A 13,263-nucleotide genomic window follows, 5' to 3' on the forward strand; every position below is an offset into this window, starting at 1 on the left:
TTTATAAAATATAAAAATAAATAAAAAAATTTATTATAAAAGTATTTTAGGCCCCAACTAAACAGTCCTTTTTAATTTCCTATATAGCTCCATTCTTCCCACCCAAATACCCTCCCCTTTTTTTTTTCCTCCCTTTCTCAATTCTTCATTATAACATTTCCCCTGTTTTCCTCTGCTTTAATTAATTTTAATTATTCAACCCATCAAAAAAAAAAAATATTTGTAACACTACAAACTCTAACTCACACTCATATGTAAAAACCTTAACAATCCCTTAATACTTATCACAATTCTTGGTTCGAGTTCAAGTTCGAGTTGAATTAATTTTCTAAATTATGGAGAAGGAATTCTTTCTAAATACCGGCATACCGCCTTCACTACACTTTGATCATCCTTTCTCTTCATCCACAATGCCAACATGGCAAGCTTTATCAACCGCAATGGAACTACAATCACCTGATTGTTTTCTATCTACGCCACCACCTACTTCGACAAATGACACCTTTGAGTCTGCCTTAAGCTCCATGGTGTCCTCCCCGGCCGCCTCGAACCCGGCCTTGTCTAATGACAATTTCATGATAAGGGAATTGATTGGTAAATTAGGAAATATTTGTAACTCCGGTGATGTATCCGGTGGCAGCCACCATGGCCTGCCACCGTACATTGGAAACGGTAGTGGTCATCGTAGTGCAACCAACTCGTGTTATAGTACACCACTCAGTTCACCCCCTAAGATGGGTGTGTCATTACCTAATGTTGATCATTTAGTCAATGACAAATTTCCTACCTTAGGAAATTCTGTTGGTTTGAGGTCAAGTTTACCGGCAATGCCCGGTGATCCGGGATTTGCGGAGCGAGCGGCGAGGTTTTCTTCGTTTGGTAGTAGGAGTTTTAACGGAAGAACAAGCCAGTATGTTGTCAATCATAATCACAAGGGTCATAATCGTAGTAATGATAGTAATAACCAAAATACTTATCGATCTAATAGTAAGTTAACAAGGGTTTTAAGTAGTCCTTCATTGCTTAAGGAGGTTGAAAATCAAGGTGATGAAAAACACAAGAATGAGAGAAATCAAGGTGAAATGTGTGGTAATGATCATGGTGAATTCTCTAATTCTAGGGAGAATTCGTCGGTTTCCGGGCAAAACCCGGCACCCGAAAATGGATCAACCAAGAAGAGGAAAACCCCTGCTCCTAAAGCAAAATCAAAGGAAACTCTGCCTCAATCACCCCTACATACAAACAAAGTAAGTTCATGATCCAAAAAAAAAAAATTCAAAAAATTCAAAAAATTTAAAAAATTAGAATTTATACTTAGAATCATATTTTGATGATTGTGTTGTGTTTTAGGTGGTTCAAAATGGTGAAGATTCAACATCAAAGAGAAGCAAATCGGAAGAAGGCGGTATTTCGAAAACAGAGGAAAACAGAGGTGATGCAAACCAAAAGCCTCCTGAAGCACCAAAGGATTATATTCATGTTAGAGCAAGAAGGGGTCAGGCTACTGATAGTCATAGTCTTGCTGAAAGAGTAAGAATTATTAATACTTTGATTCTAAATTTAGAAAGATTACTAATTTTTCATAGGTTAAGAATTTAATTATATTATCATAATTAGTAATTTCCTATGATTGACTTTTCTTTTAATGTTGATTTTAATTTCAGGTTAGGAGAGAGAAAATTAGTGAAAGAATGAAACTTCTTCAAGATCTTGTACCTGGCTGTGATAAGGTGCAATTTTTTTCCATTATAATTTTCATTTGATTTTGTGTTTATTTTCCATCAAAATTAGTGAAAAAAATCAAACTTTTTTTTGGGATTTTTTTTAATAATCTTGAATTTGCTAATTACAGGTAACAGGAAAAGCATTAATGTTAGATGAAATTATCAACTATGTACAGTCATTACAAAGACAAGTTGAGGTAAAATCTAAGGCTTAATTAACACTAATTAATCACATTCAAATTAGATTATAATCAACATTATTTTGCTTAAACTAATTTTGATAATTTTTTATTTTAATTTGTGTAGTTTCTATCAATGAAATTATCATCTGTAAATCCAAGACTAGAGTTCAACATGGGAAACCTTTTCTCAAAAGATGTAAGTTCAACTTTAATTTTTCTACTATCTTTATAATTTAATTCAAAAGTTAGCATATTTTTTTTCCACAAATTTACTTTAATATTGACTAAATTAAATTTCTTTTTTGTGGTAATTCCAGGTGATCCAACCAAACGACTCCTTGCGGCATCCAATGTATCCGTTAGATTCCTTGGCACCAAACCTTTATGACCAACCTCATCAAAATCATCCTTTACAAGATAGCATAACCACCACGGCCCCATCTTCTGTGGACCCTTCACATAACCAAAATCATCCTTTACATTTACATTCCCTTGATGCTTTCTCTCATGCCCTTCCTCAGGTAATCATTTTCCTCCTCTTTGTCGCGCTTATTTCCCGCTCATTATCAATTAATAAACAAACTAGAACAATAATAGTTACAGACTTACAGTACAATAATTAATGAGGTTTTGACCTACTGGTTACAACAGAAGATTTGTGTACGATAGTAAATTCTTTTTGTCAACATTAAAGGCTAGGTTTAAATTCGGCAAAAACTCATAATTAAGCTACGTCGAGTAGGATTAAAGAGCAATTACATAGATTATGAGACTAATGAAACAATTTTGATTACACAGCTACCATCATTATGTGAGGGGGATCTTCAAAGTATTGTACAGATGAGTTATGGACAAAAGGAGAATGGATTCCAACAACAACAACAACATGGTAATTAATAATCTTTGTTACTAATAATATGTGATGATTAAAGTGTAATCTATAACAATAATAATCTTTATATTAGTGCAAATTGATGTTTAATTTTAACTTTATAATATTTTGCTAATCTTTAATTTTGTCTTGTGTAGGGTCAAATCCATCACCACTAATGAAAATTGAGTTCTAACCACCAATCATCAATCTTGAATATGATTGCCAGAAGAGAGGGAAGAAGGAGAGAGAGACAGAGAGGCTGCTTTGATTGTATATACAAAAGATAATTGAATTATTTCCAAGGCCATTGTCTAAATATCTAATCAAGAATTTTATTTTTTTTCTTCCTTTTCTTCCTTTTATATAATTATTATTACCCTATTATTATTCAACATAGATTCATCTCTCCCTCTCATATTTTAATTTTTGTATTGTCATTGATTATTTTTTAGGTGTAGTTAGTTATATCTTATATGCTTATAGTATGTATCTCTTGTAATATTCTATGATCATTTTGGTGCAAAAGTCATGGATTTGCACCTCCCAATGTAACATATTAAGTTGAAGAAAGGAAAGGAAAAAAAAATTAGTTTCCATGTTGCTTGTGAAGCTTTTTTTTATCCAACCATCAACGATTAAACATATACACCGTATACTAGTATTTGTACATAATTTTATAATAATTTGACCTTTATCATTATTTATAAACTAACTTTTGACTACCGTATGTAATTTATATACATATAACATAAGAAAATATATACTCCGTATTCATGTATAATCTTGTTAAATTCATTTCAATATGTATTTTAGCCTTTTAGGATAACTGTTTTTTTTTATATAAATTTTAGCCGTAGTATATAAATTTTATAAATACATTATTAGATATATTACTAGCTATGTTCAAAATTTTACATTGCCAAGCATGAAAAGGTGAATTGTTAAGTGCTTTTGAAATCGAAAGTAGTATATTGTGCCATCTCCATTACGAAGATTTAATGTGGATAATCATAAGTAAAAATCTAAATGATGGGGTTAAAACTTGATTTATTTACATCATGATTAAGCATAATATTTTCTTGATTTGCATAAGATTTTAATGATGCATCAAATCGTGTTAAAGTTGTTGGTTACAACTTACAAAAGCATAATTAAATTTATGTTGTAAACCAGCTGTGATTAGTGGGGCCTTTTTCTTTATTGATTTATTTATACTAAACAATCATAAGCGTGAATAATTACAATTTTACAATGTAAGTTTTCCTGAATTATAGTCAACTCATGACTTATGTCATTTTCTTTTTTCTTTCTATTTCATTCTGTAAAAACTTTTTACTATGTTATCCACAATAAAAATTAAATTAAAAAGAAGCTTCTGTTCTCTTTTTTCACTGCAATAATCAAACAAAATATAAAACAATAATTAAAAAATAATTAATTAATAAATAAATATCAGTATATAATTTAAGGAAATCTTATCCTATAATAAAAATCCCTAAAAAAAATAATTTATAAATTTGGAGCATCAAGATGAATCCCAGGTTGGCAGAGCTGAGATTCTTGTCCAGACCCAATGAATGAAAACAGAAGCTTTAATTATCTCATCAATACTTTACTAAATAAAAAATATGTTAATTGTTTAATTTACAATAATATTCATAAAATTACTTTAATTATAAAAAAATTAAAGAAAAAAGTTAATTAAACAAGTGGATTTCAGCTAAAAATAAAAATTAAAAAAGATGCCTTTTTTACCACCTTAAGAAATTAGAATAATGTATTTATATTAATAATGGAGAACTAGTAAAAATCCAGTTTCTTGGGTTTAACAAAAGATTACTCAATTGCAGCCTTTAGCAATTATTTAAAATAAGAACAGTATTATTGGCCTGCCATGGCAGAGTTTTAGATTAAATTAAGTGAAAGATGCTTTGAATTTGTTGGGTTTAATAATTAAATTTTAATTTTTAACAAAAAGGGGTTAATTAATGGAAGAGTTAGGTTTAATAATAATTATATTAAAAAGAAAGGGGAGTAATAGTAATAATGTTTCAGGTGACAGCCTTGTGTTGATTGGTTTATAAACCAAACCAATCATTTAGTAAAACCGTGTCTGACATTTAATTCATATTATAATCTTTTGACTTTAATACTTGTCTTCCTTTTTAGCTCTATTAATCTTAATGGTGAAGGAGTGAGTAATTTGACATGCATGAATGTATCATGTACTTGTATGTATTATTGGGCATTAAATCTTCAAATCTTTGGTTATTTGTGGTGTATGCACATTTCCTTTCTTATGTTTATTTTATGGAAAATCATAAATCATATTATAGTTTGCTTGTACGACCTTGTTCACTTCACTTTAAAAAAAATAAATAAATAATTCGGTAAAATAAGTTTAGTTAAGCAAAATAATCCAGTTCAATAAAAATCAGTAACTTTAAAAAAATAAATCTTTTATAAAATCAGTTTCCAATTCAGAAAAAAGTAATTTCATTTCAATAAAATTCATTTCAGTTCAGTAAAAATAATTAAAATTCGGTAAAATTAGTAAAATTAATTTAAATTTTAGCAAAAATAAGGTAAAGTGAAAAGGCCTACGTAAAATTCAAAATACAACTCGTTTGATATGTAATTGATTTTGTTTGTCGCTTTTTTTTCCTTTTTAATTGAAATATATATATGTTTGACTTTTTCAAGTTATCAAATGGAGTTACATATATTTATTATGTAATTACTTATATTGCACAATTATTGTCTAAGTTATCCCTTTCTTTCTTTATTCACTCTTACCTCGGCTCACCCTTTAACTTTCTTTCTTTTATCATCCAATAACTACCTTTAGCATGGCCCCAAGGCATCAAACATATACTTGTATAAATGTGCATAAATGTATTCATATATATGTGAATCAATATTTATGTATTTTTTTTTTTTTTTTTTTGGTTGGTAAGAAGAAGAGTCCTATTAGACCGCAATCTTTCACAGGTTCTTTCGTTCGAAGTTAATCGGCTAGGTAATTTTGAGAGTGAGGGAAATGGGTAAGGGAATCCCTGTCCAAAGTGCCACTAATAGGGTTTAATCCTACAATCTCTTAATTGTGAAATATAAACTTACCCACACAAGACAAAGCTTTAATTTGCTCTGTATATGTGAATCAATAATACAAACTACGATATAGGGTAGATGCAAGCAAACTCTTTTTCATAATCCGTAAGTAGATTGATATATAGATTACTAATTCTAATGGCTCTAACTCTATAAGTCTTCACCCTATCTGTCCCTTTTAACTTATGATTAATTATATATAGCTAATATAACAAAATTAGGTATCCAAACAAAGTACATTATCATTTACATGTTTAATAGATTAGTACATTATCATTATATTTGTATCAAATTAGAGTCACAAAGCATTATTGTTTTGTACTTTGTACTTCTATTATTTTGATAAACACCATTAATTATAAAGCCTATGAATTATTGCTCATAATGTGTTGCAGAGGCTTTAACTGATTGTCTATAATGTCTTTGACAAATGTTGTGCTTATTCACAAATTTGTTTATAGGGCCAATTAAGTCGTTTCTTAGTCTTATAATGTGTTTTATAATACAGTACGTAATATATATCTTGATCAACATCTCCAATTTGAAACTACATACTCGTACATAACATTCGTTTATAAACCAATTAATCCAATAACGTTTAAAACCGATTATTAATCAAATAATGGTTACGAGTTAGATTTCCTTCACTTAAATAATTTAAGAGTAATCCTTAAGACTTAAGAGAAGGGTTTCTTAAATCTCTTAAAAAGTTTTGGTCTTCCTATAATTAAATATTTGCTCTTTCCTCTAATATATCGAACTAATCGAAGCTAAGTTAACTTGAGGTTTCATTTCCTTAATTCAGCCGCAAATATAATTCATGAATTTGATTTGTTACGCCAGAGACCTCGATTACAGTGATAAGCTTCCCATAAAATAAAAGAAGATTATAATATAAACGATAATTAAACCATGCGTCCTCTTGTAATTAATTACGAACTAATTAACTATCAAGTAATTTTTATCGGGTAAAAAGCACGTTATCACTATTTCTCTTGGACTAGTTATTAATTTAGCACAAATGCACAAATAATAATTCTATTAGTTTTTGTTTATTATTAGTCTTCCCGTCAAAAAAAAAAAAAAAAAAACTATTAGTCTTTTTAGAATAATTTTAACTTCGGATCAATTTGATAATTGAGAAGACGATGAAGAGTGAGGAATTACCGGATTAGTAATATTTTTAAGTATCAACCATTCAAGATAATTAAATTTGATTAGACTCTTATATGGAATCGATTATAATGAGTTGATCAAACGTTGCGAACTTAAAATTGTAACAAAAGAATGTTGATCCATCTCTGATTTATTGCTAGTTGAGATTATTCATGTTAATTTTTCCTCTAATTTTTATTTTATATTTTCAAGGTCAAGCTACTTTTAATATGATTAAGATTTTTCATAAAAAAGGACATCTCGAATTGTCTATTTCATGTTAGATTATGTTTAACATGAAAGTTGAAAACCATCAACTTGGCAGCACACTGAAACAAAGAAATGATTAACAGTCGTAGTTGAAGAAACCTTTGCCTTTGCCTGCCTGCTGTAAAGACCTACTTTGTATTAATTAAATTTTAATTATGAATTTAATAATTAAAAAATATATCCATCTATATAAAAACAAAATTTAAAACATTAATTTTTGTTTGTAGAAGGGTTTGGGACACGAATAATACCTACTATATATGGTTGGCAAGAGCATGCAGTAAAGTTTGAAAATTATGAATTTTTATTAAATTATCTCAAAGTTAGCTTATCACAAGTTGATGTCTAATTGCTTATTATTATGATCTTATTATAGTAAGTGTAATCAAATCTTATGATAATAGAATTACACGTGAAACAAAATGGACCGTAACTTGTAATTTGTGGTCATTTTTATGCTAATGAACTTACCTTAGGCGGCTTAAATTGGAGGTTAATAGCTTAGCTTCTAGCTAATCTTATAGCCCACCATTGATAATGTAGGTGTAGATAGATAGAATTGATTTAGGGCCTGTTCACATTTACTTAATTTCAGTTCAGTTCAGCTCCAATCAGTTCAGTTCAGTTCAGCTCTTAATTTCCCTCTCTCATAAAATATTCATTTCAGCTCAGTTCAGTTCAGCTCAGTTCAGTAAATATGAACATGCCCTTAGGGGAGTGGGCACTTGGCCGAGTCAATGGCGTTATCTTAATAATTTTACATTCGTTAATGATATGATAACTATTCAATTACAACAAAACTTACTTTGAATATAGTTAGTTGTCGCATTATCCAACCTCGTTACATTGTATAATAAACTGTATATCGAGTTTGTACCACTCCAATCCATATTAGTCTACGTCAACCATTTAAAATATTTTTTGAAGGGATAAAGTAAGTATAATCCATTCAAAGTAAAAGAAGGAAAAGGGAAAGGATGAAAAAAAAAAAGTTGCGAGCGTCATTTGGAGTGTAGACCGTGCACAAAAAGCTACGATATTCGGGGAAGAATAATAAGCTTTTAGAAGTTGGAAAACCACGACTTCCTTTCCGCTAACATAAAAAAGATTCTGACTATTTTATAAAGTCGTTGACACACTTAATTTCAAGTGCCAATCCAAGGCAGAAATTAAAGTTAGGAAATTTACTTGCAATATATTTTCCAATTAATTCCAATAAAAGTTATATCTTTATGGACAAGGTTAGGATATAACTATATAAGAACAGACCGTCTTGTATGTAACTGAGCAAACCGTGTGACCACTTAAAAAAAAAAAAAAAAAAAACCTATAAAATTGCCCAAGCAACCCTGATTGAGTAGCCGTTATAACATTGACAAAGTAATCCTATAACATTGACGAGGTAACCCCTTTAATACTGATCAGGAAACCTCTATTACACTAATGAAATAACCCGTATAATGGTGTGGCCAGCCACATATAAAAATCTGTGTTATATTTAGGGGACTTTAATTCTTAAAGTTCATCTAAAACACTATTGATGGGATGTTCGAGTGTTGGATCTTGGATGAGTTAGCAAGAATGATTATATCGTACATATAGAACAATTGAGAGCTTTATTTGTCTTAATGTAATATGCATAGTTGTATAATATATGAGTCTATGACTTAAGAGTCTCCAAAATATGAGAACGAAGTGACATTTTTTATTGAGATTCTTAAATAAGTTTTCAACTAATGAAGATTGGAGTTTAAAATTTATTTTCTTAAACAAATATTGGATTCTAACATTAGAGAAAACAAAACAGATACAAAAACTTTATGAGATCCAAATAAAGTCACACTTGTTAGTAATAATTCTATATATCGCGTCAAATGATTTCCAAACAAACTAAATGACATTAGATGAATTTAAAGGAATACATGCAACTAGAGCAAACTCTTGGATCTCCCCCCTTCAAAAAAAAAAAAAAAAAAAAAGAGCAAACTCCTGGATAGCAAATGATTCAAAGTCATAAACTACAAGTATATTAATTAATTTCCATGCAACAGAACATCAAAATTGCATATTCTAGGAGAGCCGTTGTTCATTGAAGAAAGTTGAAGAAAGAAAGTTGAAGTACATCTTGATTCCATTACCAATCAAGATAAATTTGTTTCATATATCTAGTTTTGTCACTATCATCCGTATTCTCTTAGATGGTAGATTTTGACTAGTTAAAGACTTATAGTCTCTTAAATTTGTATTGAAGACCTACATGCAAAGTCTTTGTGCTCTATTTAATGAGCCCGGCAACCCAAATAAGGAGGAAGAGAGTTCGGTCCACTAATAAGCCCAAAAGAGGTCTATGAGGTGGTACCTTCTCTCTCTGATGAAGAACAATCACAAGCGCACTATAATGGGGTTTCTACCTACATCATACACCCTCCGTTTCATAATAATCGCAACACTTTATGTAGATTTCATAGCAGCATCGCCATCGTACAATCTATTTATCTTGAACATTGTATGTAGCTCTTTAAACGGATGTACTTGTTAGATCATACATTGATATGGCAAATTTACTCAAAGGCTGTGTATCTAATGATCCGACCCAAAATAACTCTTTGTCATATCAATAATTCAATATGATCGGACTATGATTCTATGAATATAATGTAAAAAGCCAATATGATAGATTTACTAAAAACCTACGAATTACAAAGCAACAACTGTCCAAATTCAAATTCAAACAAAGTAGTACTTCGTATAATCTTGATATGTCCTAGCACATAAGTCATATCTCTTTATTAACCTAATTGAATAGCATTACTTCTTTGACCTTTCTTCAGATTAAAGTTTCATACAATTCTGCTTAATCATCTGGAAGCATTAAGCATATTGTTCAGTTAGTCATTTCAAGGGCATTAATCACCCACATTAAAAGAAAAGCATTCTGACTAATATAAGAAAACATTACAACTTTACCAATAGCATGCATGCATGCATGCATTCATATCTGATATCTAGCTCCAATAATGTATGTAAAGTTATATTCAAGCTATTAATAATTGTACATTCACCACCACCATCATTTATCTAGACAGAGCGACAACGATAGTATTTAGGGTATGTTCTCTTCAGATTATTTTCAGTTCAGTTCAGTTCTTAATTTCCCTCTCTTATAAAATATTCAGTTCAATTCTATTCAGTTCAGCTCAGTCAGCACAAGCCCTTAGTACAACGAGTGCATTCATGTGTGTAAGAGAATTTAATCACCCAAAATCACATTAAAGTAAACTCTTTCTCAAGATAACAAAATTTAATGTCATCTATTGTATGCTATACATCCGTCGTATACATGTTTTTGAAGTTTTTATTTGAGAGTGACGCTTGGGTAAAAAAACGCATATGAAAGGTAAATTATGCATGATATAATTGTAATGTAATTGTCTTAATCAGAACCTGGAAAATTAAATTCATGTAGTCATCTCAAGAAGACAATACAAAGCTTGAAGTCTCCGCAACATAAAAGTGAGAGATTACTTTTATCAGCAAATAGCATCAAAGAGAGATCTAAATATAGCAGGGCACAGATTGAGACCCTACATTAATCTACACATCTAAGTTTTGGTGGAGTCTAATTTATGTTCATTGATATGTCACATAATTGGGGTTAAAAAATTTCGAGTGTAAAAACTCTTGCTATAAGTCTATAATATCGATAATGTCGTGTTACTTTCAAATAATCGACTAATACATACTTCATATACGACTAGACTATACGAGTACTTTGTTACCCATAGTCATTTTCATTTTTGGAAATTTCGTGTTACGGGTTTGTGAGAAGATAACACCATAACAACGACGAATTGTGTTATTTGATGTTCACCCTACCATTTTTGAAGTCTAATAGACTAATCCTTCCTTTTTATTGTGTCCTGTTAGCATCTTGTATGTGGGTTTAGGCACGTTTCTTGTGCAGTAGAGAATATGAAAGTGGGGTTAAATCCATCAAGTTATTCACCAAACTTAGGCATTTTATGCTCTCCAACTATAATCTGCTAGTTACATCAATGTTTTCTGCAATTTAAAGCTTCCCTTTTACCTTTTTGTTAAAGTCAATAAGTTCAATTGAGTTTCTGGCTTCAAATCTGCCATGCAATCCCCTAAGCCCTAACATCTAAAAATTCCCTTCAATTATCGAAATCTATTGTTTGATAAACCTTTGCTGTGCAATATCGATAATAAAATACCTAGCTAAGCTTGGTCTAGTGGGAAATATTCTACCATCCAAACCTTGAGGTTGGGGTTCAATCTCCACTAAAGGTACTTTGACTCTTTGAGGGTGGGGATCCCTTACCCTTTCCCCTTTACTCTCAAAGTGGCTGACTCGTAAATACATGACCAAAAAAGCCGTGAGGTTGAGGTTCGGCCAAGGTCCATCTCCTTACCATATAAAATATCTATAATAGTACTTCGTATGTAATATTCAGGCTACGGCTGTAGATATCTCAAAGGTGGCAAACTTGCCATTTTGATTGAGTTCGGTTTATATTATGATCAACTAATGAGCCACTCGATCTAGATTTGGGTTTATGTTTTATATTAAGGTAATTTGGGAGTCATATGTGCATTAATTGCAGTGGCAGAGCTAAAACAAAATCTTAAAGAGGGCTAAAAAAATTGCAATGGTGGATACAGTCACATTGTATGTCTTAAGGTCTGTTCTCATTAACTGAACTCAGCAAAACTAAACTGAACTCAGCTGAACTGAACTGAGCTGAACTGAAATGAATATTTTATAAGAGAAGGAAATTAGGAGCTGAACTGAATTGAATTACAACGTATGAGAATAGGCTCTAAGTTGGCAAATTCATAGTATAATTTTCTAAAAGTAACAAGGACCAAGGCCACTTTAGGTCTCATTAGCCACCCGACCCTGATGTATTGTCAACCAACTTATTATGATAGCCCGATACTCTGTAATAAGTAGAACATGTTTTGTTTGTCTTATTTCACTTATTTTAGGTGTAGTTTAGTTGAGGAAAAATAAGTTTAGATAAGGAATATCCAAATACTCCATACATATTACAATGAACTAAAATAAGTTTTAATAAGGTTTAATAAGTTTAATTGTTTAGATAATTACAAATTAATTCAGATAAATAAGCTTTGATGGTTAAAAATCTGGCAAATAAAGTACCCCTTATACATTTATTTTTATTTCATGTTAGTTTAAATAAAAATCAAGTCCTATAATGTGGACCATAGACAAACTTTGGGTTTTGTGGCTAGGTTCAGAGGTGTCAAAATCACACTCTACCCAATCCGAAAAATATTCGATTCAGATTTTGACTCACGTTGACATAATAATTTAACATGACTCAACTTAAAAAATTTACCCGACGTCATCAGACCCGATTTGAACATCCGAATTGACACCTATAGCTAGATTTAGTAAGCCTGATCGTGTTTGGTACATCAATATACTATTTCAACTTCCTTTTGATGTATGTAGACTATGTACATCCCTTCTACTGTTGTTCTCTCTTTTTCGACAATCAAGATCCTGGATTTCAAAAGGTTTAACCACTTCTCGAATTCATTCCTCATATGCTTATATTTGTTCTATGCACTTATACATTTGTACTTTTTGGTACTGTTTTCCATCTTACGTTCTTACCCTCTAATCCTCTATCATCCCACAAATTTGCTTTATGGAACACATAAAGTATACCTTAGTCTCTCTCTCCGTAGAAATTCAAATGTAGAAACATACCACATACTCTGTACTAGACAGGTAGTAGTTTTTTTTTTACTTAACATGATTTCTTTTTGGCACATTTGCTAACAAATACTTAAAATATTATCAAAAGTTAACTATAAAATATATATATTGAAACTAATCCAACAAATCTATTACTATATTTCTTTATGCTTATATGGGACAACATAACAAAAAGAA

General features: G+C 30.6%; 1 protein-coding gene across 2 annotated transcripts; it reads left to right on the forward strand.

Moving 5' to 3' along the window:
* The first annotated feature begins 262 nt into the window (after positions 1-262).
* Positions 263-3,385, forward strand: LOC145571932 (transcription factor bHLH62-like). 2 transcript variants are annotated; one of them, XM_081630948.1, is made up of 8 exons: positions 263-1,247; positions 1,351-1,530; positions 1,665-1,730; positions 1,853-1,921; positions 2,031-2,102; positions 2,224-2,427; positions 2,705-2,795; positions 2,936-3,385. In XM_081630948.1, exons 1-8 carry the CDS (start codon positions 336-338, stop codon positions 2,971-2,973), a joined length of 1,632 nt encoding a protein of 543 aa, XP_081487074.1. In that variant the 5' UTR covers positions 263-335; the 3' UTR covers positions 2,974-3,385. The 2 variants fall into 2 exon arrangements, with proteins under 2 accessions (XP_081487074.1, XP_081487075.1); XM_081630949.1 differs by lacking the exon at positions 2,224-2,427.
* The last annotated feature ends 9,878 nt before the right edge of the window (positions 3,386-13,263 follow it).

The sequence above is a fragment of the Chenopodium album genome, chromosome 12, assembly GCF_948465745.1.
Source record: "Chenopodium album chromosome 12, dcCheAlbu1.1, whole genome shotgun sequence".
Classification (NCBI taxonomy): domain Eukaryota; kingdom Viridiplantae; phylum Streptophyta; class Magnoliopsida; order Caryophyllales; family Amaranthaceae; genus Chenopodium; species Chenopodium album.

Coding starts and splice junctions, on each gene's coding strand:
- LOC145571932 (XM_081630948.1), top strand. CDS start 336: ATGGAGAAGGAATTCTTTCTAAATACCGGCATACCGCCTTCACTACAC. Junction 1,531..1,664: donor GTCATAGTCTTGCTGAAAGA/GTAAGAATTATT, acceptor TTTTAATTTCAG/GTTAGGAGAGAGAAAATTAG. Junction 2,796..2,935: donor CCAACAACAACAACAACATG/GTAATTAATAAT, acceptor TGTCTTGTGTAG/GGTCAAATCCATCACCACTA.